Source organism: Lucilia sericata, unplaced genomic scaffold, assembly GCF_015586225.1.
Source record: "Lucilia sericata isolate MDLA Ls3-8-SP2 unplaced genomic scaffold, ASM1558622v1 Contig000562F_arrow, whole genome shotgun sequence".
Classification (NCBI taxonomy): Eukaryota; Metazoa; Arthropoda; class Insecta; order Diptera; family Calliphoridae; genus Lucilia; species Lucilia sericata.
Window position 1 is genome coordinate 96,688 of NW_023994572.1, and position 26,886 is coordinate 123,573.

Below are 26,886 nucleotides of genomic sequence, written 5' to 3' on the forward strand. Positions count from 1 at the left end.
ACAAAACAAATCTTCGAGTAAAATCGCTTTAGAATATATTATTCCATCATTTTCCTAACAGTTTAATGCTAATTTTAAGCAAAATTTTAATCTTTAAAAAGTTTCATTTTGAGGTTAGAATTTTTTAAAATCGCAATTTCTACTATTTTAAACAAAAATTTAATAAAAAACGTTTGTAAATGTTATTATTTTCGAGTTTTCTTTTAGTTTCAGCTAAATTTGAAAGAAAATTTTGAGTTTTTAAAAATTTCATTTTGAGGTTAGAATTTTTAAAAATCGCAATTTCTAGATTTTTAGATAAAAATTTAACAAAAATCGTTTGTAAATGTTATTATTTTCAAGTTTTCTTTAAGTTTTAAATAAATTTGAAAGAAAATTTTGAGTTTTAAAAAATTTCATTTTGAGGTTAGAAATTTTAAAAATCGCAATTTCTAGAATTTTAAACAAAAATTTAACAAAAATCGTTTGTAAATGTTATTATTTTTGAGTTTTCTTTTAGTTTCAGCTAAATTTGAAAGAAAACTTTGAGTTTTAAAAAATTTCATTTTGAGGTTAGAATTTTTAAAAATCGCAATTTCTAGAGTTTTAGAGAAAAATTTAACAAAAATCGTTTGTAAATGTTATTTTTTTCGAGTTTTCTTTTAGTTTTAGCTAAATTTGAAAGAAAATTTTGAGTTTTAAAAAGTTTAAATTTGAGGTTAGGTTTTCTAAAATTCGAAATTTCTCTAGTATAAAGTGATTAGATATAAATTTCTTATAAAAATTGAAATACAGTCTAAATTGTAAGGTCTACAAATTTCCTCCTTTTTTTGGGGGGGGGGGACAAAAAACCTACTTCATCCTTTTGCTGTTTCCCCGTTAGCGGCGTTCTCTCCTCCTTATCCTCTCTCTTAACTATGGCCACTTTAACTAAATCGGTGGTTTGTGGATTATTTATATGATTATTTGCATTATTATTATTATTATTATTATTATTATTATTATTATTATTATTATTATTATTATTATTATTATTACTATTTGCCGCATGTTTGCCCGTTTCCAAATTCTCATCAAATTTCTGACACAAATAATTTAACGTGGTCAAATCCTCATCCTTTTGATCATCATCACAGCCCGAATCATCCATATTATCCTGCTGACAGTCGGCACACTGACAGGGTAATAGTACTATGGATTCGCTGTCCATTTCTTCGACTGATAGGCTGGAGTTTCTGCGATCTAAATAGAAATCATCTTCGTTGGTTGTATCCTGTCGTTGGGACAACTGTTGGGGTGTACAGGTACAACCATTGCTAAGGGAGTGCGTACTAGAGGTGTTGCTGATTAGAGAAGAATTTGAATCGGAGCTATCGCGTCGGTGTTGTTGTTGTTGCTGCTGTTGTTGCTGATAGTTTTGATGTTGCTGTTGTAGCAAAATGGCAATTTCTTTGTGGGTTTGTTCGGCGAGGTTTAATTCATAATTTGAGTTAGTTGCGGCATTTGTTGAGGAGGAGAAATTGGAAGAGTTGTTGTTGTTGTTGGTGGTGGTGTTATCATTATCTGTTATCGTTTTCTCTTCTTTAAATTCTTGTTGCTTTTGCATTTGTTCTTTTTGCTTTAATTCTCGAGCAAATCTTATCTTCTTCCAGGGACATTGTTGCGGCTCATAGGCCAATTCCTTAATATTGTGGGAGTTGTTCAATTTGCTTTCAGTTGTTTGAGCATTTGAATCCTCTGGCTCTTCCTCTATGCCCGATTCATTGTTGTCAGTTTTAAGAGGCAATTGTTGTTGCTGCTGTTGTTGTTGTTGCTCTTGAGGTTTTTGATATTCCTGATTACGATCAAAATTTGTATTAATTGTACTTAATAAATTGTGATTAGAGGTGTTGTTTAATGTCTTTATAATGTTGCTATTATCACTAAGATTTCCTGCTGTTGCTGCTGCTGGTGTTGTTGCAGGTGTTAATACTACTAATTGTTGTTGCTGTGGCTGTTTTGTTATGTTTAATGTTGTCGTTGTTGTGTTGATGGAGGAGTTTGTCGAGGAGGATGATAATGATGAGGAGGAGTTTGTTTTCAGTCTTTTTGGTTGTGCCAATTGTTGAGCTAATTGTGGCTGCTGTTGCGTTAAGGTCAACGTTTGCTGCGGCGTTGTTTGTTGCTGTTTAACATAAATAATTTGCTGTTGTGTTTGTGTTTGCTGCTGCTGTTGTTGTTGTAATTGAGGTATTACAATTTGTTGCTGTAACTGAGGACTAGTATTTTGTTGTTGTTGCGGTTTTTGCATTTTCAAAGATTTCTTAGTTATAGGCGCCGATTCCAATAATCTAACTAAAGAAGCATGTTGTTTCTTTAATTGTTGACTTTTATTTGAATTGCTCAAATGTTGCTGCTGCTGTTGTTGTTGTTGCTGCTGCTGTTGCTGCGTCACTATATTTTGTGTTTGCAAAAGATTTGTATTAGCTTGTTGCTGTACATTTATAACCGTTTGCTGTGTTGTTTGTCCCACTGTATGGCTGCTGGGGGTGGTTAAAACCACTATGGTGGTCATTTGTTGTGGGGATTGTTGTAAATGTTGTGTAAAATGCGTGGGCAATGTTCTAACTATTTCAACCTGTTGTGGCAATTGTTGTTGCTGCTGCAGGCTGTGTTGTAGCTGTTGCTGGAGATGATGATGATGTTGTTGTTGCAGATGATGATGATGATGATGAGTTTCATTTATAGCCACTGCGGTGGTATTTAATTCTTGCATAGCACACACCATTTTGTTTAAGAAATTTTTAATTTTATTTTTTTAATTTATTTTAAAAATTTTTCTTAAATTTTTGGTTTAAATGACACTTTGTTAGAAAATTTGTGGAAAATTTTCTTTTAATATTTTTTTGAAATAAATATTTTCTAAAATTTGCTATTAAGGAACATTTTTGCTTCTTTTTTCTATGAAATTCTCCTTTAGTTGTTATTAAATTTCCTTTTTAAAATTTTCTTTATTTTTTTAATAAAAACACGCGCCAATTTTTCTTTTAAAAAAATTTTGCTAAAAATTTTGCTATTTTCTTTAATTCTCACTTAATTTTCTTAAATTAAAAAAACCTTTTTAAAAAAAGGTTTTTTTGTAGTTTTTAAATTAATAAATATTTTTTTATAACTTTTAAAACTTTTTCTTGCTTTTGTTAATAAATCCCAAAAATATTTTTTTTTTAATTTTTCTTCAATAAAATTTTATTATAATTTAATGACGCGTTTTTTTGTAATTTTAATTAAAATTTGCTTTATTTTTATAAAATTTATTTATTTTCTTTAATTTTTTCTATATTAAGTCACTCTCACGTAAACACGTCCGTTACGTTTGACACACAATTTGCGAATGATTGTTTGAATTCCTCTACTCTACATAATTTACTCAAAAGCACTCAAATAACGACAACAAAAAAATCACTCAATTTTAAACTATCGAGAGAGCAGTCCCCCCTTTTCAATGAGTAATTTAACAAACACGTGAGCATTGTTATTTTGCTTCTAAAGGGGAGCAGCAGCCAAGAGCTATGAGGGGCTTTTTATAAACATACACACGAGTTTGTTGGTGGATGTGTTAGTAAAGTGAAGGCTCTAGTTGTGTTTTAGTGCAGTATTTTTGCATATGCACTTTTTTTAGAGCTCTCTCTCTCTCTCTCCCTCTCTCAGCATGTAGTTATTCAATGGTTTTTCGTAAAGCGGGCGGGGGGTGGTGTGGAGATCTTTATTATGTTCGTTGTTGCTGCAGTTGTGTGTGCATTTAAGACTGCCAGCTGAGTTGTGTAGAGCTGAGCAGTCGTCAACCTCGCGCTACATTAAATGTTTTTGTTGTTTTTTCTATAGTTGCATTCGTTGTAGTTGTTGTTAGAGTTTTTTTTTTTTTTTTTTTTTTGATTATTTTTGTGGGCTAACAGAGGACATTCACATTTTGCAAAAAAATATAAAACACTAGAAAACTAAAATAATTCACAGAAAATGTTCTAAACGTTCAAAATAACTAATGAACGCTACTAAGGAGACAAATTACAAAAAAAATCGAAAAAATTAACAAAAAATTTTAGAGAATTTCGAAATTTAAAAAAATGACTAGACTATAGATTAGACTATAGACTAGACTATAGACTAGACTATAGACTAGACTATAGACTAGACTATAGGTAGACTATAGACTAGACTATAGACTAGACTATAGACTAGACTATAGACTAGACTACAGACTAGACTATAACTAGACTATAGACTAGACTATAGATAAGACTATATACTAGACTATAGACTAGACTTTAGACTGTACTATAGACTAGACTATAGACTAGACTATAGACTAGACTATAGACTAGACTATATACTATGGACTAGAATATAGACTAGAATATAGACTAGACTATAGACTCGACTGTAGACTAGACTATAGACTAGACTGTAGACTAGACTGTAGACTAGACTGTAGACTAGACTATAGACTAGACTATAGACTATAATATAGACTAGACTGTAGACTGTAGACTTGACTATAGACTATAATATAGACTATAGATTAGACTATAGACTAGACTATAGACTAGACTATAGACTAGACTATAGACTAGACTATAGACTAGACTATAGACTAGACTACAGACTAGACTATAGACTAGACTATAGACTAGACTATAGACTAGACTATAGACTAGACTATAGACTAGACTATAGACTAGACTATAGACTAGACTATAGACTAGACTATAGACTAGACTATAGACTAGACTATAGACTAGACTATAGACTAGACTATAGACTAGACTATAGACTAGACTATAGACTAGACTATAGACTAGACTATAGACTAGACTATAGACTAGACTAGAGACTAGACTATAGACTAGACTATAGACTAGACTATAGACTAGACTATAGACTAGACTATAGACTAGGCTATATACTATAGACTAGACTATAGACTAGACTATAGACCAGACTATAGACTAGACTATAGACTAGACTATAGACTAGACTATAGACTAGAATATAGACAAGACTATAGACTAGACTGTAGACTAGACTGTAAACTAGACTAGACTATAGACTAGACTATACTATAGACTAGACTAGACTATAGACTAGACTATAGATTAGACTATAGACCAGACTATAGACTAGACTATACACTAGACTATAGTCGATACAATGGACTAGACTATATTCGATACTATAGACTAGACTATAGACAATTCTATAGCCTAGACTACAGGCTATAAACTATTTTTTTTTCTTACTTTATTTTTCTAATTATTTTAAATTATTTTAAAAATTTACATTTTAATCTTATTTTTTTTTTTTGTGTGTTAATTTTTCCACTACATTTGATATTAATCACTTTTAATCTCCCACCCCCACACATACACACGCTCCCAAAACACAAAACTCTAACTCCCTACTCTGGTTACATATAAACTCCCACCAAAAATAAAACCTATTTAGTTCTTTTTTCTTATGCTGTTTGTTTTTGTCGAACTCTTAACATCATTAATAATTATTTAAAACTACAAACAGCAACAACAACAACGAAAAAAAGACACACAACAAAATGTAATATGACGATTAATATACACACAATAACACAAACATTCAAAACGACACTAGCACTTACAAATACAATAACAACACAAAAAAAAATAAAAACAAATTTTGTATGATTGTGTGTAGATGAATGTATGATGATTATACGACTGATTGTATTGCTTTGCTTTGCTTCGCTTAGTTCATCGAACTCGCCATTGTCGTGACCCACATTTCGGTCAAAAACCTCGAAATATGGAGCTCTTTTTTTGTTTTGTTTTCAAATTATATTGTTGTTGCTGCTGTTGTAGTTGTGTGTAGTTTTTTTTCAGTTTTTCTACTTCGTTTTTAAAACGAAGTCTTAACAAAACTCTCTTTGCTTTATCAATAAGCAAAGAAACGAAGTGTTAGAGATAGTTAGAGGGAGACTGAACGAGAGGGAGAGCAAGAATAAGTGTGATAGAGAGCTTTTTTTGTCACATTCATTGAAGATTGAATGTGATAGTTTTTGTTTTACATGGTATTACGTATAAAATTGTTTACATAAGTATATTTTAGTTTAGGTGAGAGAGAGTGATGAGTGAGAGAGGAAATATATTTCTGAGTGTTTTGCTGTGTATTAGTGGAGTAGTTTATTAAGAAGAGTGAGTTTTTTAGTTGGTGTTTTTTGTTTAGTTAGATAAAGTGCATTTTGCACATATTAATGTAAATATACAACAACAAAAAATTGTGTTTTATATAGAGTTCATTTCAGCTAACAATAGTTCAATGACCTACAAAGTAGAAATAATAATATTTTTTTGAAGTAAAGAATTTTTTTTTTTAAGAAAAAAAAAAGGAGACAAATTATGAAAAAAAGTTCTAAATAATTTGAGAAAAATAAGTAAAACTAAAAAAAAAAATTGTTGAAATTTGGATTTAATGTTAATGTTTTCAAAATAACGCTTTTAAATCAAAAATTATACTAAAAACTCCAAAATCTATTTAGGCGTTTTTTGCTTAAAAGCTGTTATTATAAATTTTCTTAGGCAAATCATTTAGTTGTTTCAATTAAACCTAAAAATCGTAAAAATTTCCTAAATAACACTTTTAGTTCAGAATTTATAGTTAAAAACGTTAAAATCAATTAGGCGATTTTTTGTTTAACAGCTCAAAATGTTAGTTTTTTTATGCAGAACGCATAGTTGTTTCATTTAAATCTAAAATCTTTAAAAATTTCGAAAATACCATTTTTAGTTTAAGAATTACAGTTAAAAATGTTAAAATCCATTTAGGCGATTTTTTATTTAAAAGCTAAAAATGTTCGGTTTCTGATGAAAAACGCATAGTTGTTAAATTTAAACTAATAAACTGCAAAAATTTTCAAAACACCATTTTAAATTTTAAAATTTTAATTAAAAACATTATAATGGGTTTTAGCGATTTTTTGTTTAATAACAGAAAATTAAAATTTTTCATGAAAAACGATCTTTTGATAAATTTAAGCATTAAAACTGAAAAATATTTTAAAATAACTCTTTTGGTTTAGGAGTTATGATTAAGAATACTAAAGTGTTTTTAAGCGATTTTTTGTGTAATAACAGAAAATTAAAATTTTCTCATGAAAAACAATATTTTAATCAATTTAAACATTAAAACTGAAAAATATTTTACAATAACTGTTTGAATTAAAAAGTTATGGTTAAAAACGTAAAATTGTGTTTAGGCGATTTTTTGTGAAGTAACAGAAAATGACGAATTTCTTAAGGAAATATATTTTCTATAAAATTTAAACATAAAAACTGAAATATAATTCAATATAATTATTTTAATTTAAGAGCTAGGGTTAAAAACGCAAAAGTTTTATTTGGCGATTTTTTGTAAAGTAACAGAAAATGAAAATTTTCTCCTGGAAAATGAATTTTTGTTTAATTTCAATAAAAAATGTGAACAAAATTTCAAATTGATTGTTTTTGTTTAGGAGTTAGGGTTCAAAACGCAAAAGTGTTTTTAAGCGATTTTTGGTAAAGTAACAGAAAATTGCAAGTTTCTTAGGGAAAATGATTTTCTGTTAAATTTAAACATAAAATGTGAAAAAATCTCTAAATAGCTATTTTACTTTAAGAGTTGGGTTCAAAAACGCCAAAATATTTTTTGGCGATTTTTTGTTAAAGAACAAAAAATGTTACTTTTGGTTTAAATCATGACTTTTTCCTACTTTTAAAAAATAATTTTAGAAAATTTTGAAAAAATCGCTTAAAATTTTGAAAAACGTTTAAAGTTTTTTTTTTTAAATTCTGAAAATTCTTCAAAAATTTGCCATTTCTCCCAACTTCCTCTTCCTATATGGTTTCTTACCCCCCAAATCCTCTGCCCCCTATACAGTACTTCCTTATAATAAAAAAAATTAGCGCCATATTTGTTTTGATTTCAAGCGACGACCCCTTTTTTGTTGCTTTTTATTTTTACTAAATTTTTTTTATTTGTTATTCTACTCTTCTTGCTTGTTTTTTGCCAAAGCAAAAGTGAATGAACTCAGCTAAAGTTGTTTTAGTTTTTTTTTCTACTTCTTTGCATTTGTAAAGCATCATAATGATGTTAAAAACATGACGATGATGAGTTCAGTAGCTTGTTAACACAAACACACTTACGTAGTCTTTTTTTCTAAAAGCAGATGCGACCGAGATTCTTGTTACACACACACACACAAAACCCAGCTTTCTTCTTGTTCCCTTATACTTCAACTCCCCTTTTAAAATAAAATAAACATGTTTTTCATAGAAAGTGAGAGCAAAAATTTCTCAACAACAACATCATAATCCATTCAAACACAAACACTCATACCTATACTCTTCCTCAACGAACATTATGATGCTGTAACTAACGTGTATCCAAACAACAGCGTCATCATTGTAATCATCACACTAACAGCAACTTCGTTTAGAAATGCTGCTGCTGTTGTTGTCTTTCTTTTTATGCTGGCTGTTGTTGTTGTTCGCTGTTTTGCAAACCATAGACGTTGAAGTTTCATAATTTGTTTACGTTTTCCATGATTTTTTTAATTTCTTTTTAGTTTTTATTTATTTTGTTAAAAAATGGTAGAAATTTTATCAAAAGGTAATAAATTTTTATGATAAAAAACAAATGAATCATGTTAAAAACATAAAATTGTTTTAACAAGAAAACTGAACAAACAATTGAGTCATAAAAAAGGGGGATTTTTTCAAGTGAATTCCAAACAAAAATCGCTTAAAAACTTTCTCAAAAATTACTTACTGCTAAATTAAAATACTTTTTTACTAAATTATTTCATCCTTTACTTATAAATTCTTCAACAAACCATTTTCTAATAGAAAATTTTCAATTATCTAACTTCTAGCAAAAAATCGCTTAAACAAGTTTTTTTCAAAAATTACCTAAACTCCGAAACTAAAAGATTTTTCCACAAATTTTTTTCATGATTAACTTTTAATTTTCTTAATGAACCATTTTCCAAATGAAAATTTTCAGTTAAATAACTTTTAACAAAAAATCGCCTAAATACACTTTTACAAAAATCAACATAATTCCTAAACTAACATAGTTTTTCACAAATTTATTTCACAATTAGCTTTCAGATTCTTCAACAAAGTATTTCCTAAATGAAAATTTTCAATTATCTAACTTCTAGCTAAAAATCGCCTAAACAAGGTTTCTCAAAAATCGCTTAAACTCCTAAACTAAGACATTTTAAGAGATTATTTTTCCTTCATTAACTTATAAATTCTTCAACAAACCATTTTCTAAAATAAATTTTTTAATTATCTAACTTCTAGGAAAAAATCGCTTAAATACATTTTAACAAAACTCAACATAATTCTTAAACTAAAAACTTTTTTCAAACATTTTTATCATCATAAACTTCAAAATTTTTTAACAAACCACTTTCTTACTGAAAATTTTCAATTATCTAACATCTAGCCAAAAATCGCCTAAACAAGGTTTCTCAAAAATCGCCTAAACTTCTAAACTAAGAGATTTTAAGAGATTATTTTTTCATTATTAACTTCTAAATTCTTTCACAAACCATTTTCTAACTGAAAATTTTCTATTATCTAACGTCTAGCAAAAAATCGCTTAAATACACTTTTACAAAAATGATCATAATTTCAGAACTGAAAGATTAATTGCTTAATATTTTATAAAATTTATATTTTACTGCAACGGCAATTCGTTTTTCATAAGAAAATAAACATTTGCAGCTATTAAGAAAAAAAAACGCCTAAATTTATTTTAGCGTTTTGTTCCTTAATTTTTAATTAAAATTGATATTTTGAAAATTTGTACGGTTTTTTTATGTCTAAAACTGGTAAAAATCGTTTGGCATAAGAAAATGAGCATTTACTGCTTGTATTAAAAAACGCTTAAATATATTTAAGCGTTTTGTTGGACAATTTTTCAATTAACTGCGATCTTTAGAAAATTTTTATGATTTTTATGTCTAAAGTAAACAATAATTCGTTTTACATAAGAAAATTAAAATTTTTTAGGCTTTTAGCAAAAAATCGCTTAAAATAATTTTAACGTTTTTTGTCACAATTGTTAAACTAAAATTCATATCTTACAAATTTTTAAGGTTTTTATTTTTAATTCAAATAATAATTTGTTTGGCAAAAGAGAATTAAAGTTTCCAGCATTTAAGCAAAAAATCGCTTAAATTTATTTGAGCGTTTTGTTTTATAATTTTTAAATTATTTTGAAATTTTTTGCAATTTTTAGGTGTAAAATTAACAAAACTTCTTTTGGCAGAAGATATTTAGCATTTTTAGCTTTTTAGTAAAAAAATCGCTTAAAATTATGTTAACGTTTTTTGTCACAATTGTTAAACTAAAATTCATATCTTACAAATTTTTAAGGTTTTTATTTTTAATTCAAATAATAATTTGTTTGGCAAAAGAGAATTAAAGTTTCCAGCATTTAAGCAAAAAATCGCTTAAATTTATTTGAGCGTTTTGTTTTATAACTTTTAAATTATTTTGAAATTTTTTGCAATTTTTAGGTGTAAAATTAACAAAACTTCTTTTGGCAGAAGATATTTAGCATTTTTAGCTTTTTAGTAAAAAAATCGCTTAAAATTATGTTAACGTTTTTAGCCATAATTTTTGAACTAAAAGTAATATTTTGATAATTTTAACGGTTTTTAGTTTGACTACGAAAAAGGAATCGTTTGACATAAAGAAGTTAGCATTTTCAGCTTTTTAGAGAAAAATCGCCTAATTTCGCTTTTAAGAAAATTTCAAAATTTTGATAAATTTTTTTTATAAATTAAAAAACTTTAACAATTTTTGTATAAAAACTACAATTTATGCTTAAAAATCGTAGAAAGCTCCTAATTATTTCTTTAAAATTTAGAAGTAAAGAGCTGGAACACCTGGACGTATGAGTATTATTTGTTTTATAAAAGTTACGCATACGTCTTAAGTTTTTAATAAGTGATAGAAATCCTTTTTTTAGCTACTTCCCTGCTTTCTTTTATAACGACCCTTTTACATTTCTATTCTTTCTATTTTATTTATAAACATTTTTCATTTTTCCCTCCATATTCTGTAGAGCACGAAAACGAACAAAATTTTGCGCAACAAATATGCACCTCAAATCAGGCACACACTCGCTAGACCCCTCGGTACACTTCCTCTCCTGGTAATGTTTTAGCTGAAAACTACAAAAAAACACACTGAAAAACTTTCTCTCTCTAACTCAATAGGCAAATAATAGTACTCGGCTGCTCAGTATAACATTCTAATAAACGAGAAGGAGTATATTGCAATACGACGAGAACGAAATTTAGCTCATAGAGTAATGGCCATGGCAAGTAGTAGCAGCAGCAGCTCGAGCTGCAGCAAACTATAACAGCATAACATTATGCAGCTTAACATTATAATGATGTTTATGATAATAATGATGAGCATGTGAATGCTGATGACGGTGGTGATGATGATAATGATGATGAGTTTGTTTGTAACCACAAAAAGGTAAATGAACTCGAGGTTATTGTCTACTTGTTCTCGTAACTATACACAATGACGTCAATTGTGTTTATATATGTATATGTTTGTATGTGTAAGAGAATGTTCTAGAAATAGCTAGCAGAGAAAAGGGGGAGGGGGGTTATAAAGACATGCAATTGCTTTAGAAAAAGGGGGAATGTGGGTGTTAAAGTGGTTATAAAATTGCGTATGAGACTAGCAGCAGCAGCAGGCAGGCTAGAAAACTACAAGACAAGTAATTTTTCGCTATTAAGGGTAAATACCCTACAATGGGTATATCTTCTTAACAATAACACTAACACAAAAATACTTTTAGTTCTATTAAAAAGGACGTTAAAACTTCGTTGTCTTTCTAGCTAAACCAAAATCCTTTCTTTGCCTTTCTTCTAGCTGGTAGGAACAGCACTCTCGTTTTTCTTCTTGTATGTGTGTATGTATAAGTACTTGCTTTTATTTCCAAATCCTGTGCTGCTAATTGTCAGTTATGTACTTAATACAGGAAGCTTTATAGCCCAAAACTGAAAGCCACCCCCCATACACTCTTTCTCTCCTTTCCTTTTCTTCTCAAAATTGAGGTAATTAGTAGCTAGAGTATGAGTTTTGTTTTTATCCTTAGTGGCCAAAGTTCATTGAACCTGTTAACCTGGTTTATGACAACAGCAACAGCAGCAGCAACAACAAACCAAACATTAACTTAAAAGTTCATTCGTCCCTTAAATATTTAAGGATTTTCTTTAGCTCCCTCTACTTATAACAAATACATATATAAATAAATTTATTAAGTTAATTAAATTCAAGTAAAATAAACAGGAAAAGGAAACAAAACATAATTAACCCTTTTAATAATCAAAAAAGCCAAAAATCGCCTCAACTAAACACGTTAACAATAATTATTCGTTTCCCATAAGAAAACTTTGAAAATATTGTTGTTTATTTTCCCTAATAAAATGTTTAATTTTGGCACTTTTGCAAAAAAAATCGCCTAAAATCGCTTATTAAAAATTCCTCATAACTCTTGAACAGAACAGGATATAAAGTTAAATTTGTCAGCATTAGCTTTAAAATTAAACAATTATTGATTTTCCTTGAGAAAAATTTCAAATTCGGCATTTTTGGAAAAAATCGCCTAAAATCGCTTTTTAACAAATTCACCATAACTCTTGAACAAAACACGATAAAAAGTTAAATTTGTCAGTATTAGCTTTAAAATGAAACAATTATTGATTTTCCTTGAAAAAAATTTCAAAATCGGCATTTTTGCCAAAAATCGCCTAAAATCGCTTTTTCAAAAATTCATCACAACTCTTGAACCCAACACGATAAAAAGTTAACTTTGTCAACATTAACTTTAAAATTAAACAATTTTCCATATTCCATAAGAAAATTTTCAAATTCGAAATAATTTATCCCCCTTTAATTTTCTATAACAAAAAATTAAATTACGAAGTTTTTGTAAAAAATCGCCTAAAATCGCTTTTTCAAAAATTCATCACAACTCTTGAACCCAACACGATAAAAAGTTAAATTTGTCACCATTAGCTTTAAAATAAAACAGTTATTAATTTTTCTAGAAAAAATGTTCAATTTTGACATTTTTACAACAAAATCGCCTAAAATCGCTTTTAAAATTTTCACCACAACTCTCAAATAAAAAGTTAAAGCATTTGCAACTTTACCTCATTAGCTTTAAATTTAATTAATTATTCATTTCACATAAGAAAATTTTATGTTTTAGGCGTTTTTGAAAAAAATCGCTAAAATTATTTTTTCCAAAATTTCACCAAAACTCTAAAACAACAAGTGATAAGACCATTATTTTTACGGAATTGATATAAAAATTTACCAATTATCTATAATCCATATAAAAGCTCTAAAATTTTGACGTTTTTGAAAAATCGCTTAAATTAGCTTTACAAAAGCTTTTAGTATTATTCATTCAAAGTGAGATAGAAATATAACTTTAACCGATTTGAAGTCTAAATTTAAGCTTTATTTATTTTCCATTACAAAATTTTGCAATTTTAGCTTTTTTACAAAAAATCGCAAAAATTCAATTTTTAGCACTGCAAGAGTTTTTATAATTTTTCCTTAAGTTTTTATGTTAAAATTTCATCCCAATTAGTTCTTCGAGCGAATTTTTATATTTTAAAGTTTTAAACAAAATATCGCTTAAATTTGGTTTTGCGTTTTTAGCTATAACTTGTAAACTGCAAAAGTTTTTCTAAATATTTTTTCAGTTTTTATGTTAAAATTTTATGGCAATTAGTTTTCTGTGAGAAAATTTTCAATTTCAACATTTTAACAAAAAAACGCTTAAATTTGTTTTAACGTTTTTAGCTATAACTTCTAAACTGCACGAGTTTTCATAATTTTTCTTTTAGGTTTTATGTTAAAATTTTACGGCAATTGGTTTTCTGTAAGAATTTTTGTATTTTGTGCTTAAAGGTCAAAAAACGCCTAAATTCATTTAAGCGTTTTTAGCTATAACTTTTAAACTAAAGCTATTTTGCAAGAAATTCTTTCGCTTAGGAGTTTAGAAGCATATTTTGAAGTTATAAACAAAATTAGTTTTAAAAGGGTTTACTTTATTTTTGCACTTTTTTTGCATTTTAGTGATTTTTTCTCTATTAATAAATAAACAGGTATATATATAAATATTTATATAGGGAGTGCTTATTGTAGCTTGTAATTGAAATGTCAACATTTTGCTTGATTTGCTACCACGTTTTTTTCTTGCTTTTTTTTTGTACAATTCAATTCATTCGTTTGTTGTAAATGTTGGTTCAATCGCTTTTTGGCCTGACTTAAAATGGGTTGGTCAATTTTCAATGAAATACTCAACAAATGTTATTGGCCTTTTATAGAATTCATAATAATGCTATTATAAATAAAATATCAAAAGTTAATTTAGTTTTATTTTATTTATTTTAGAAATATGTATTGTATGACTATAACTAAAAGTCATTAGAGCAAAGTTGAAATATTTTGTTGTTTAATAAAGTGTTATAACCCAGTTAGTGTTAAACATCAATTAATACATATGCCTTTCATTTTGAATTAACGAAAAAAAAAATGTCAAAGTTGTTTCATTTTTGTCATCGATTAATGAACAAATTATTGACAAATCATTATTAAACCTAAATAAAAAAGTTCTTAATATGTGTTTGAATACCTAGTGAAGTGCGTGTGAGTGTATTTGAACGGAAATGTTCAAGTGTTAACGTGTTAGTAGCTATAGTTTTGTATAGCAAAGTGTTATAATGTATTTTTCATTTGATGGTTCTAAACAGCTGCATGTTGTACATTTAACTGCACACCGTCTAAAGGCACCCTCCCTCTCTCTGACTGTGTCTCTCTCTGCTGCCCTTTTTCTCTTTGCTTCTTTTCCTTCATATAAAATACATTTTTGTTCTACAATTTCTGTGTGCTGGTGTGACTGCCTTATTTGTCAGGCCGCCAGTGAGACCAACTAACTGCTTGTTTGCCTGCCATACCGCCCGCCTGCTTAACACCCAATTGTTGTTGTTGTTGTGCTGTTGTGCCCAAATTGAGGACTTTAAACTGCAATAACCTTTTGTTTCAGTTTATGCACTAAACATACCGTAAGAGGGTAGAAAAATCTAGAAGGAAAATCCCAATAGAATTTTCAAACAGAGACTTCTTTAAAAAGCTTCAAAAGTTAAGAGAAAATGGTTTAGTTTTCCTTTCAAAAACTTTTTCAAAATTTAAGAAAATTTGCCCAAAAAATTATATTAAAAGTCTGTGGAATAAGCCACACTTTAAGCTTGATCTTAAAGCTTTAGAAAGCTTTTTATAGCAATGAATCCTTTTAAAGCAAATTTATCTTTAAATGTTTTTTACTTTACGGTTTCGTTATAGTTGCTGTAATTCAGCTTCTTCTAAGCTCCTAGAAAGCTTGTATATTTAGACTATTTACTTACCAAATTTAAGCCATTTTCTAGCTTTCACTTAAGCTTTACCAAGCTTTCTATATGAAATATGTTTTTTAGGCTTTAAGGATTCATAATGTTTATTTGCTCACAACTTGGGATAATATAAAGCTATAAAGCTCATTTTTGTTAGTACATACCACAAGGCTTTCAGTTATAATTACCATAAGTTTAAGCTTTGCTTATAGATAAATAAAGCAATTTTAAAGCTTTCAAATAAAATGTTCAGCTCAATAGCAATATTATGCTGTAATTTTCTTTGTTACACAAAATTTTTCATAAAGCTTTAACAGAAATCATTTTCTGACTTAATGTAAGTCCTTGATCTGTAAAATATGTAGCAGAACTTTTATGTTTCTGCAAGCTTTTGTTTTAGATCTACAAAGCTTTTTATAAGAAATATGCATTTTTGTTCGAATTGAACTTAATTGTTAAATTATTTATAACTTGGTTAAGCAAGAGCTCAATAAGCCTATACTAAGTAATAAAAAGCTTAAAGCCTTAAAGAATATTTTTGAAAACCTTAAGCTTTCTAGCTAAAATAAAGCTTTCAAAGACTCGAGAAAAAAGGTCTATGTAAAATAAAAAAAAATTCCAAAAATTTTATTGTTCTAGAAATTTTGTTGTTGTTGTTGCAATTTGACACAGTTTCTACTGAAATTGAAGCCTATAGTCTAGAGAATATTTTGTTAAAATTTCAAAGCTCTACAAGATTTCGTTTATGATCTACCAAGCTTTTTATAACAAATATGATTTTTGGTTTAATTTAATTTAAAATGTTTATTTATTTTTAAATCAAGCAATTGAGCTTTAATTAAGCTTTATTTTTACTAAATTTATGTTCCAGTTCTTAAGAGTATTTCATTTAAGTTTGAAAGCTTTGCAAGCTTTTGTTTGTTACCTATGAAGCTTTTTATATAAAACGAGTTTTATTGAGAGAATTTGTTTAAAGGAATAATTTACTTATGAATTTGTTATTATAGCTTTTCCAAAGCCCATTTTTTTGACATATAGCTAAAAGCTTTCACAATTATTGTAAAGAAATTTAGGCTTTCTGGCTTTACTATTAAAGCTTCTAAAAGCTTTTATAATAACATTAAAGTTAAATAACAAATTTTGCTTAACATCTTTATTACTTCTGAACTTGTTTTTTGTTGTGTTTTAAAAAGCTTTTTCCTGAGCTTATATAGATAAGAAATATAAGAAATATTTTTAGCAACTTTTTTATAGCTTTTGCTATTGTTTATGTTTTACAAAGCTTTTTTTAGGAAAAAACAATTTTCTAACAAAAACGTAACAAAAATGTTTGTTTGGTTATAACTTTGTTAATTGTTAACCAATTAAGCTGATTTTGTGTAACAACTAGCTCAAGTCTTTGAGCAAAATGTTCAAAAATTTTCAGCTCTCTAGCTTTCTTAGTAAGAAAGAAAAAAGCTTTTGAACAAGTGTTTCAATTTTTCATTACTTTTCATAACTTTTGCTTTATAAAGCTAATTAAGCTTAAAGTTTTATAGAATTTAACGTTAAGCTTACAAAATTTTCCAACTAAAGTTTATAAAGCTGAAAGCTTTGGTTCAAAGCTTTTTAAGCAAAAATATGTTAATTTTAGAAAAAAAAAGCTTTAAATGCTTATTAAGCCATAACTTGAGAAATAATCTAGCAATTTGGCTGATTTTTGATAGACAAGACTCCTTAGACCCATTTTCTCTAAACTCCCTTCAAAAATGTCCTTACAAATCATCAAAAATATCAATTATTTATGATTGTTGTTCAGTTCAGCCTTATTTGTCTTCGCCTTTACACCCCCTCCTTAATAATAATCGCTTTCCTTTACAACAATAAATTTATGTATGTCTTATAAAGAGCCCTTTATGGTTGTTGTTGTTGTTGTAGTTGTATTTGTTCATACCTTTGATGTCATTAAAGTTCAGTGTGCTAAATTTCATATTGATAGAGTTCAGTTCAGTTTAGTTTAGTTGTTTTTTTTTGTTGCTTCTCTTATTCTTATATGATTTTTTTTTGCAGCCAGGGGTTGTTGTTTGCTTTGACCGACTTAACGTTCAATGACCGTCAGTCACACAGAGTTATAACTAAACTTATATATACATAACAATATGCAGCAGCTTTAGCTGCAGCATATTTATTGTTAGTGGCTGCCGCAGCAGCTGTGTTTGTTAGCTGCAGTTTTGCCATTTTGTTACGAGTTGCAAACGAATGTTTTTTAGTTAGAGAGTGTGGTTCGTTTAAGTTTAGTTCGTTTGCCGTTAGCCTTCGTAAAATTATGTTCATTGGTTGGTTGGTTGGCTGCATACATGTTTCGAATGTTGAAGCTGCATGCTGGCATGCATGCATGACTTGGCTGGGGTGTTACAAAAGAGTGTTTTATATATTAGTTGCTAAGAGCTTTTAAAAGGAGTGAGTTTTTTTTTTCTTTAAACATTACATGGGAGCTGGGGGTTTTTAAGGGTTTTTTTTTTGGTGTAACACGTTTACCAGCAACATGACTATGTAACCTTAAAAATTGTGTGTGTTTTTTTTTCGTTCGTATATGTAATGTAGAGTATTTGCTGTTTATGAAATAGAAAATTGCAAAAGAAAAAACTGATATATTTATAGTTTGGACATTAGCAGCAGCAAAATTAAGAGGTTAACAGCAATATCTGCAGCAGCAGCTACAAACAAACAATTGCTGTTTAAAAGTAGTAAAATGTTATAGAAGGTGAATGAACTCAGCTGGTCACCATTATATGTGTTTTTTCCCTTTATTTCTTTCGCTTTTTAAATGGTAATAAAGGAAATGGTTTTTTTTTGTGAGTTTTTAAAAGGTTTTTTTGAAAGGGAAAGAATGCAATTTTAGGGGACATAAAGATTAAATCTTAAGAGGATTTAAAAGAAATTTGTTTAAAAAGTAACCGATTCAAGACAAAATTTTAAGATTTTTTTCCAAAAATTTTAACTCAAACTTTTTCAATTATGTAATTTTCTTTTATGATTTCTAATCTCTTACAGGTCATATTTTTTATTTTTAATTACTTCATTTAAAAGCTTTTAATAACTACTTTCATTTTATATCTTTAAAATTTGCCAAACTTTACTAAATTTTGTAATTAATCGTCTGTCCTTCCTCACATCATTCAACTATTGCTAAAATGTCTTTGCCTTAAGCGAAATTTTAAAAATCTTTTATAATAGTTTTTGAAACTATTTTTTTTTAGTTTCTAAGTTTACCGTTAAATAGTTTTTTAAAACTACTTACATTTGAAATTTTACTAAACTTAAAAGCTTTATTAATTTCCCCATCAAGTTGTCCTTCCTGCTTTAAGAAAAATATTTCTTTATTTTGGTTAAAAACTTTTAAGACATTTTATAGATCTTTTAATTTATTTCTAAAAACATTGTTGAATAGATTTTTATATGTACTTTTATATTATGGTTTTGAAATCTCGAAATTTGTTCTGCATTTAACACACAAACGTCTGTCCTTCTTTGATTTTATAAAAAAATTTTTTAAAACTTTTTTCTGTTTTAGCAAAATTTTGAAAGAAGATTTTTGTTTCACCATTTATCAGTTTCTTAACTTCTTATAATATTGCTGATGACAGCTCATATCATATATTGTATATTTATTAAAAATTGCAGGTTTCTCGGACATTTTTTGTTTAAGCAGTTATCATTTTATAAATTTTTAATTATATTGATGATTATTGCTAATTATAAACTTTAATTATATAGTTAATTAAACTCGATATTTGAACTACTTCTAGCTTAACATTGTCCGTCTTTCCGCGCTTCATTTTGTAGATTTTGAAATATTAGTGGTAGGTTTTTGCGGACATTTTTTGTGTAAGCAATTAATAGCTTTTTAATTTGTAATTATATTGCTGATAATTGCTCATTATAAACTTGAATCCTATAGTTAACTAAATTCAATATCTCAACCACTTACAGCTTAATGTTGTCCGTCCCTCCATGCATTATTTTGTATATTTTTTTAATTAGGAAAATATTGAAAAATTATTTGGACATTTTTTGTTTAAGCAGTTATCATTTTTAATTATATTGCTGATTACTGCTCATTATAAACTTTAGTTATATAGTTAAATAAATGCGATATTTTAATTACTTCTAACTTAATATTGTCCGTCCTTCCATGCTTCATTTTGTATATTCTTTCAATTAAGAAAATATTGAAATATTTTTGGTAGGTTTTCGCGGACATTTTTTGTTTAAGCAATTAACAGCTTTTTAATTTATAATTATATTGCTGATAACTGCTAATTATAAGCTTTAATTCTATAGTTAATTAAATTCAAAATCTTAACCACCTACAGATTAATATTATCCGTCTTTTCATGTCATATTTTTTTATTAAGAAATTATTGAAATATTTTTTGCAGTTTTTCCTGGACATTTTTTGTTTTAGCATTTAACAGCTAATTAATGTATTATTATAGCGTTGGAAACTTCTAAAGATATGCTTTCATTGTCCGCATTACTTATACCGAGTGCTTAACCACCTTTAGCTTAATGTTGTCCGTCCTTCTTTCTTAAGTTTTGATAATTTTGTCCACTTTAGCTAAATTTGCGAAATGTTTTGCCAAAGTTTGTTCTAAGTTTCGAAATACTAAATCTAATAACAAATATTTACTTAAGAAGTGCTTGGCAAGTACTTTTATTTTAGTTAATATTCAGTTAGTTAAAGCCTTTCTTTAAAGCTACAACGCGTCTGTCCTTCCTTCTTAAACAATGTTGATAAATTTTTATTTAATTTTATTACTTATCTAAATTTTATAAATTTTTTAGCCCACTTTAATAATAAAAATTTTGTCAAAAATATTTTAATTACTTTATATAAGCGGTCATTGACATTTAATGTCAAAAAAAAAAAATCTGCTTAAAATTTTATTTGCCAAAAAAAAAAAAAAAATTATTATTAGAAAACATAAAAAAATTTATAACCAAAACTAACTGACATGTGTTGATAGATTAAGATAAAAAGCTCAAATAAAAATATAATAAAACAATATATAAATTTTCAAAACCATTAATAATTAAAACAAATACAATAACAGCAAAATAATATGAGTCATTGAAATAAAAATATTGAATTGATTTGATTTTTAACATTATGCAATAAAAACGCCCTAAATCATTACTTTTAAAAGAGAACAAAACAAAGACCAGGTGCTTAAAAGCCTTAACAAATATAACTTATTCAAGTGTGTAAAGGAGTTACAGATAACTTGTCTATATCTTTTTTTATTGTAATTTTTTTTGCTTTGGTGTTTATTATGACTCATGTTAAGTTTTTTGAAAAGTTTTTTATTTATAACGCATTTTTGTTTTGCGGTGTTATAATTTAATTTTAACATACGCACACCAAAAACCTAACCAAGTAAACAAGTTTTATAAAGAATTTTGTTGCTGTTGTTTCTGTGCAGTTTGGTGGCATGAACAGCAACAACAACAACATCAAAAAAAATTGGCATCTAAAGTTGGCTTTTGTAGAGCTAGAGTATCTTAACAACTTAAAAAGTTCATTAAACTCTTAGGCAGTTGACTTTGTTACAATTTTTTTCTATAATTTGTTGTTGTTTCTGTTGTTGTGCAAAAAGGCTTAAGATTGAATTATAAAAAAACTTGATTTTTTTATTTAAACATAAAATTAAATAAGAAAACAAAAGATTAAATCATAAGAAGTTTAAATTAATTTTTATTTTAGCAATTTTTTTTTTTAAATATTTAAAAATATTATTTAAACTGTTATTTGGTAAAAGAATATATTGTTGAAAAGCTCTTGTTTTATACTATTTTATTATATAGATATTTTAAAACAAAATCTATATTATTTTCTGCACAAAATTGTCCGTCCTTCTTAAAAAAAAATTAAGAAAATATTATTAATAAACTTTTGTTAAACATTCTCCAGACTTATATGTTAATTTAAGGTTATAATTTTTCATTTTTAATAACACTGTTATAAAGTATTTAACATCTACTTTCGTTAGAAAGCTTTAAAATTACAAAAGCTTTACTAAGTTTGTCGCCTGAGCGTCCTTCCTTCCAAACATTTTAAGGCAAATTTTTTTTATGTTACTTTTGACTACTTTTTTTTATTTTATTTCTAACTTAACAAAACTCTATAAAAGTGTGATGCTTTCTTTTATAGAGCAGTATTTAACATCTACATTCATTTTAAAGCTTTAAAATTAAAAAAGCTTTATTAAGTTTGCCGCCTGAGCGTCCGTCCTTCCATTAATTTTAAGGCAAATTTTTGTTATGTTACTACTTTTGACTACTTTTTTCATTTTGTTTCTAACTTAACAAAACTCTATAAAAGTGTGATGCTTTCTTTTATAGATATGAAAGTAGATTTCATAAGCTTTCCAGAGATATATAATTTATTAATCTCTTTTATTTAAATTCAGTTTTACAGCTAATTATGATCGATTAATTTTGTTATTAAAAATTCAAAAATAGTTTTGAACAATTTCTAGAAAATTTCTTAAATTTTTTAAAATTTCTTCTACAAATTTGAAACTAGAATTAAAAAGCTTAACAAAAACCTTAAAATTCCTTAAGATTTTGAAGAAATTCCGAAATTTCTTATGTTAGAAATCCATTTCCTTTACAAAACTTCTTATGATTTTTACAAATATAAAAAACAAAATTTCCCGCTTCTTTTTTTTAATAAAACAATACAATTTATATAGCGACATTTTTTCCCTATATTTCTATACTTATTGCCAGCCATTTAGTCAGCCAAAACATTCGCATATTTAGAAAGACTTGAACAAAAAAGCCAAACCAACGAACCAGCCAGTCAGCCAAAGTTTAGGTCGCTGGCGTTCAATAACCTCAACGTAATACGACGAACAAAAACAAACCTACAACAAATTGTGTGCTTTACAAAAATAGTACAATCAAATTGTACAACTACAACAACAACAACACTAAGCTAAATATGCAAGGCAAGCTAGAAAATGCATTTTGAGTGAAATGAACAAAATTTAGTTTGAGTTAAAATTTTTAGTGGACAGAAAAAAAAACACATGCGCAAATCTAGCTTTTTTTTAGAACTAAAAGAAAATATTATAGAAAGGAAATGATGATTAAAAAAAATAATAATTTTGGAAAGGAACAAAATTTTAAAGAAAATAAGAAAAGTTTTTAGAAAATAAGTTAGATTTTTTAAAAGTGGAAAGACGGACGTTTTACAGCTTTAGTGGATAAGTTTAGTTAAGTCAATTAAAATATAAATGAAAGTAGATGTTAAAAGCTTTATAGGAATATAATTAAAATGAATTTCGGTAAATTAAAAGCTTTGATATACTTGAACGAAAAATAGACTAAATTTTGTTTAAATAAAAAGTGTTAATTAAAAAAATTGGAAGGACGGACGCTTTGTAGCTGTAAGGGTTATGTCTAGTTAAGTTATTGAAGTTTACAATGAAAGTAGATGTTAAAAGCTTGCTAAGCTTAATATTAAAATTTAATAATAATAACTTAAAACTCATAAAATATTTGAGCAAAAAACTTAATAATTTTATTGATTAAAAAATTTAATTAAAATTTTTCTCAATTTTGTAACAAATTTTTTAATAAAATTTGTTCTTATTTAATGTTAATAAGCCTCCCTTTTTTGTTGTTGTTATTGTTATATGTCTGCTATTGTTGGTGTTTTATTATTAATTACATTTTTATTTTATAATTATTTATATTTTTTGTGTTTATTTTTGTTTTTCATTATAAGCTTATCAGTCCTCTTATTTAACCCAATTACCCATTGTAGTGGTCAATAACCTTTTAGTAAAATATCATACTTACACAACACAAAATACAATTCAAACCACAACTACACAACAAAGAGAAACAAACAGTTTATCAAAATAAACAAAGTTTAACGCTACACGTCGGTCGTTTCAATTGTAATTAATCAACAGTGCAGCCATCATTATTCCCCAACATTATAAACGTTAACGTCATACTTGCATATAATTCACTCACAACCAAATTTACACACAATTGCACACACACACACATTCGTCTTCTCCACATTCTAATAAGAATATTTTTTTGAAAACAATAACACTCATACGCACTCAGTGCAAAAAAACAAACCAGAGAGAAGCAGAGGGAGTGTGTGCAAATTTACCAAGAAAAAAATGCATAAATTACAAAAAACGCACACGAACTTCATTCGTCTTCGTCATCATCGAAAAAAAAACTGTTGTCATCTTCGTTTAAAAAAATGATCGTTATTGTCGTCGAGTGAATAAAGAATAACATACACTTACAAACCCACATAATAAAATGCATGTTTGTTTGCCTCTGCCTTCATGGCTACATGCCCCCTTTCCAAATTCATAAATTTTTATTTAATTTATTTATTATTTTACTCATACAACTTTATTTAATTTGTTTAATGTTTAAGTCTCCACCGACAACCATTCTATAGAAGAGAATTTATGTTTTTTGTTTAAGTCTTTTAACTATAAATATAAAATTAAAGTTTAGCTTTAGCTAGGCAAAAGCTTATCACTTGCAGTTAACTATTTTAATATTTATTAGAAATTCTCAACACAATTTAGCAATAAAATAATGTGGAAAGGCGTTACAGGCTGGGACTTAATAAAAATTGCTATCAAAATTGTTCAAAACACTTAAAGAAATAAGTACGATCAATATTAGATCAGTTCTTGATTAGGATAAGATCAGTTCTACTAGTTGTAGATCAGTATTATCAGTTTAAGATCAGTTCGAGATTAGTTTTGGTTTAGTTTAAGATCATTTGCAGATCACTTCCAGTTCAACGGTAGATCAGTTTTAGATTTGTTCTAGATCAGTTCAGTTCTAGTTCAGTTCTAGTTCAATTCTAGTTCAGTTCTAGTTCAGTTCTAGTTCAGTTCTAGTTCAGTTCTAGTTCAGTTCTAGTTCAGTTCTAGTTCAGTTCTAGTTCAGTTCTAGTTCAGTTCTAGTTCAGTTCTAGTTTAGTTCTAGTTCAGTTCTAGTTCAGTTCTAGTTCTAGTTCAGTTCTAGTCAGTTCTAGTTCAGTTCTAGTTCAGTTCTAGTTCAGTTCTAGTTCAGTTCTAGTTCAGTTCTAGTTCAGTTCTAGTTCAGTTCTAGTTCAGTTCTAGTTCAGTTCTAGTTCAGTTCTAGTTCAGTTCTATTACAGTCTAGTTCAGTTCTATTACAGTTCTAGTTCAGTTCTAGTTCAGTTCTAGTTCAGTTCTAGTTCAGTTCTAGTTCAGTTCTAGTTCAGTTCTAGTTCAGTTCTAGTTCAGTTCTAGCTCCGTTCTAGTTCAGTTCTAGTTCAGTTCTAGTTCAGTTCTAGTTCAGTTCTAGTTCAGTTCTAGTTCAGTTCTAGTTCAGTTCTAGTTCAGTTCTAGTTCAGTTCTAGTTCAGTTCTAGTTCAGTTCTAGTTCAGTTCTAGTTCAGTTCTAGTTCAGTTCTAGTTCAGTTCTAGTTCAGTTCTAGTTCAGTTCTAGTTCAGTTCTAGTCAGTTCTAGTTCAGTTCTAGTTCAGTTCTAGTTCAGTTCTATCAGTTCTAGTTCAGTTCTAGTTCAGTTCTAGTTCAGTTCTAGTTCAGTTCTAGTTCAGTTCTAGTTCAGTTCTAGTTCAGTTCTAGTTCAGTTCTAGTTCAGTTCTAGCTCAGTTCTAGTTCAGTTCTAGTTCAGTTCTAGTTCAGTTCTAGTTCAGTTCTAGTTCAGTTCTAGTTCAGTTCTAGTTCAGTTCTAGTTCAGTTCTAGTTCAGTTCTAGTTCAGTTCTAGTTCAGTTCTAGTTCAGTTCAGTTCTAGTTCAGTTCTAGTTCAGTTCTAGTTCAGTTCTAGTTCAGTTCTAGTTCAGTTCTAGTTCAGTTCTAGTTCAGTTCTAGTTCAGTTCTAGTTCAGTTCTAGTTCAGTTCTAGTTCAGTTCTAGTTCAGTTCTAGTTCAGTTCTAGTTCAGTTCTAGCTCAGTTCTAGTTCAGTTCTATTTTAGTTCTAGTTCAGTTCTAGTTCAGTTCTAGTTCAGTTCTAGTTCAGTTCTAGTTCAGTTCTAGTTCAGTTCTAGTTCAGTTCAGTTCTAGTTCAGTTCTAGTTCAGTTCTAGTTCAGTTCTAGTTCAGTTCTAGTTCAGTTTTAGTTCAGTTCTAGTTCAGTTCTAGTTCCGTTCTAGTTTAGTTCTAGTTCTAGTTCAGTTCTAGTTCTAGTTCAGTTCTAGTTCAGTTCTAGTTCAGTTCTAGTTCAGTTCTAGTTCAGTTCTAGTTCAGTTCTAGTTCAGTTCTAGTTCAGTTCTAGTTCAGTTCTAGTTCAGTTCTAGTTCAGTTCTAGTTCAGTTCTAGTTCAGTTCTAGTTCAGTTCTAGTTCAGTTCTAGTTCAGTTCTAGTTCAGTTCTAGTTCAGTTCTAGTTCAGTTCTAGTTCAGTTCTAGTTCAGTTCTAGTTCAGTTCTAGTTCAGTTCTAGCTCAGTTCTAGTTCAGTTCTAGTTCAGTTCTAGTTCAGTTCTAGTTTAGTTCTAGTTCAGTTCTAGTTCAGTTCTAGTTCAGTTCTAGTTCACCTCTGGATCAGTTCTAATCCTGTTCTGGATGAGATCTTGAGTAGTTCTGAATCACTTCAGTTTTAACTCAATTCTGGTTCTTTGTTTTCTCTCTGTGCACTTTAGTAAAAGTTCACTGACTTAATAGCAGAGTTTTGTTGTTGCTGCTTAGTTGTTGTTGTTGTTGCAGCAGTTTTTGCATTTCTCTTGATTTGCTATTAAGTATGAACAACAACTACAACAACAAGAAAAAACACATAAACTCAATTCTATATTTTTTTCGGTTCTTAGTTTGTGCCTCAGCATATAGTCAGTCATTTCGACAGTAAGTCCGTCAGTCAGTCATTCACAGTGTATGAGTAAATAAATTGAAGCTTATATTACACACACACATACCAAAATAGCAACAACAACAAAATAAAATTGTAAACCAACGACCGCTTACGACCTACAAGTTTAAATGCAATGCATTCATACATGCAAACGTATACAAACTTACATACATGTAAATTTGTGTATATGAGAGTATGTATGTAAGTATGTTGCTGTTGATAAGACACTCTTCTCTGCTCTAAAGTAAAGACCTAAAACCCAACAGCAGTAATAGCAACAAGAACAACATGAGACTATATTTATTACTTTGGTAGTCAGTCAGTCATTATGTTAGTAAGGCCTACTTGTAACAAACACCAACAACAAAAACAACAAATTATACAATATGCATTTATTATTAAAAGAATCAGCACAAAAATATTCTTCTTTTTTGTTGTTGTTGTTTTTGTTGTTTTTTAACAAAATGAAACAAAACGAAAGAAATAATTGAAACAACGAAAAAAAGTTTCATTTCCTTTTTTAATGATATTCGTGACGTTCTTCTCTTTT

The 26,886-nt window shown here is 28.0% G+C and overlaps 1 protein-coding gene across 4 annotated transcripts in view; it reads right to left on the reverse strand.

The window, feature by feature from the left end:
• The window catches only part of LOC119606240 (ecdysone-induced protein 75B, isoforms C/D), a 177,235-nt gene that overhangs the window by 33,270 nt on the left and 117,079 nt on the right, over window positions 1-26,886 (reverse strand). Inside the window, exon 1 of one of the 4 annotated variants that reach the window (XM_037959661.1) lies at window positions 836-2,772. The exons of the other annotated variants lie outside the window; for them this stretch is intronic. Within the exon in view, the coding sequence (XP_037815589.1) occupies window positions 836-2,746 (1,911 nt within the window). The 5' untranslated portion in view covers window positions 2,747-2,772. Of the gene's footprint in view, window positions 1-835; window positions 2,773-26,886 lie in introns of those variants that run through there. 4 annotated transcript variants of the gene reach the window in all.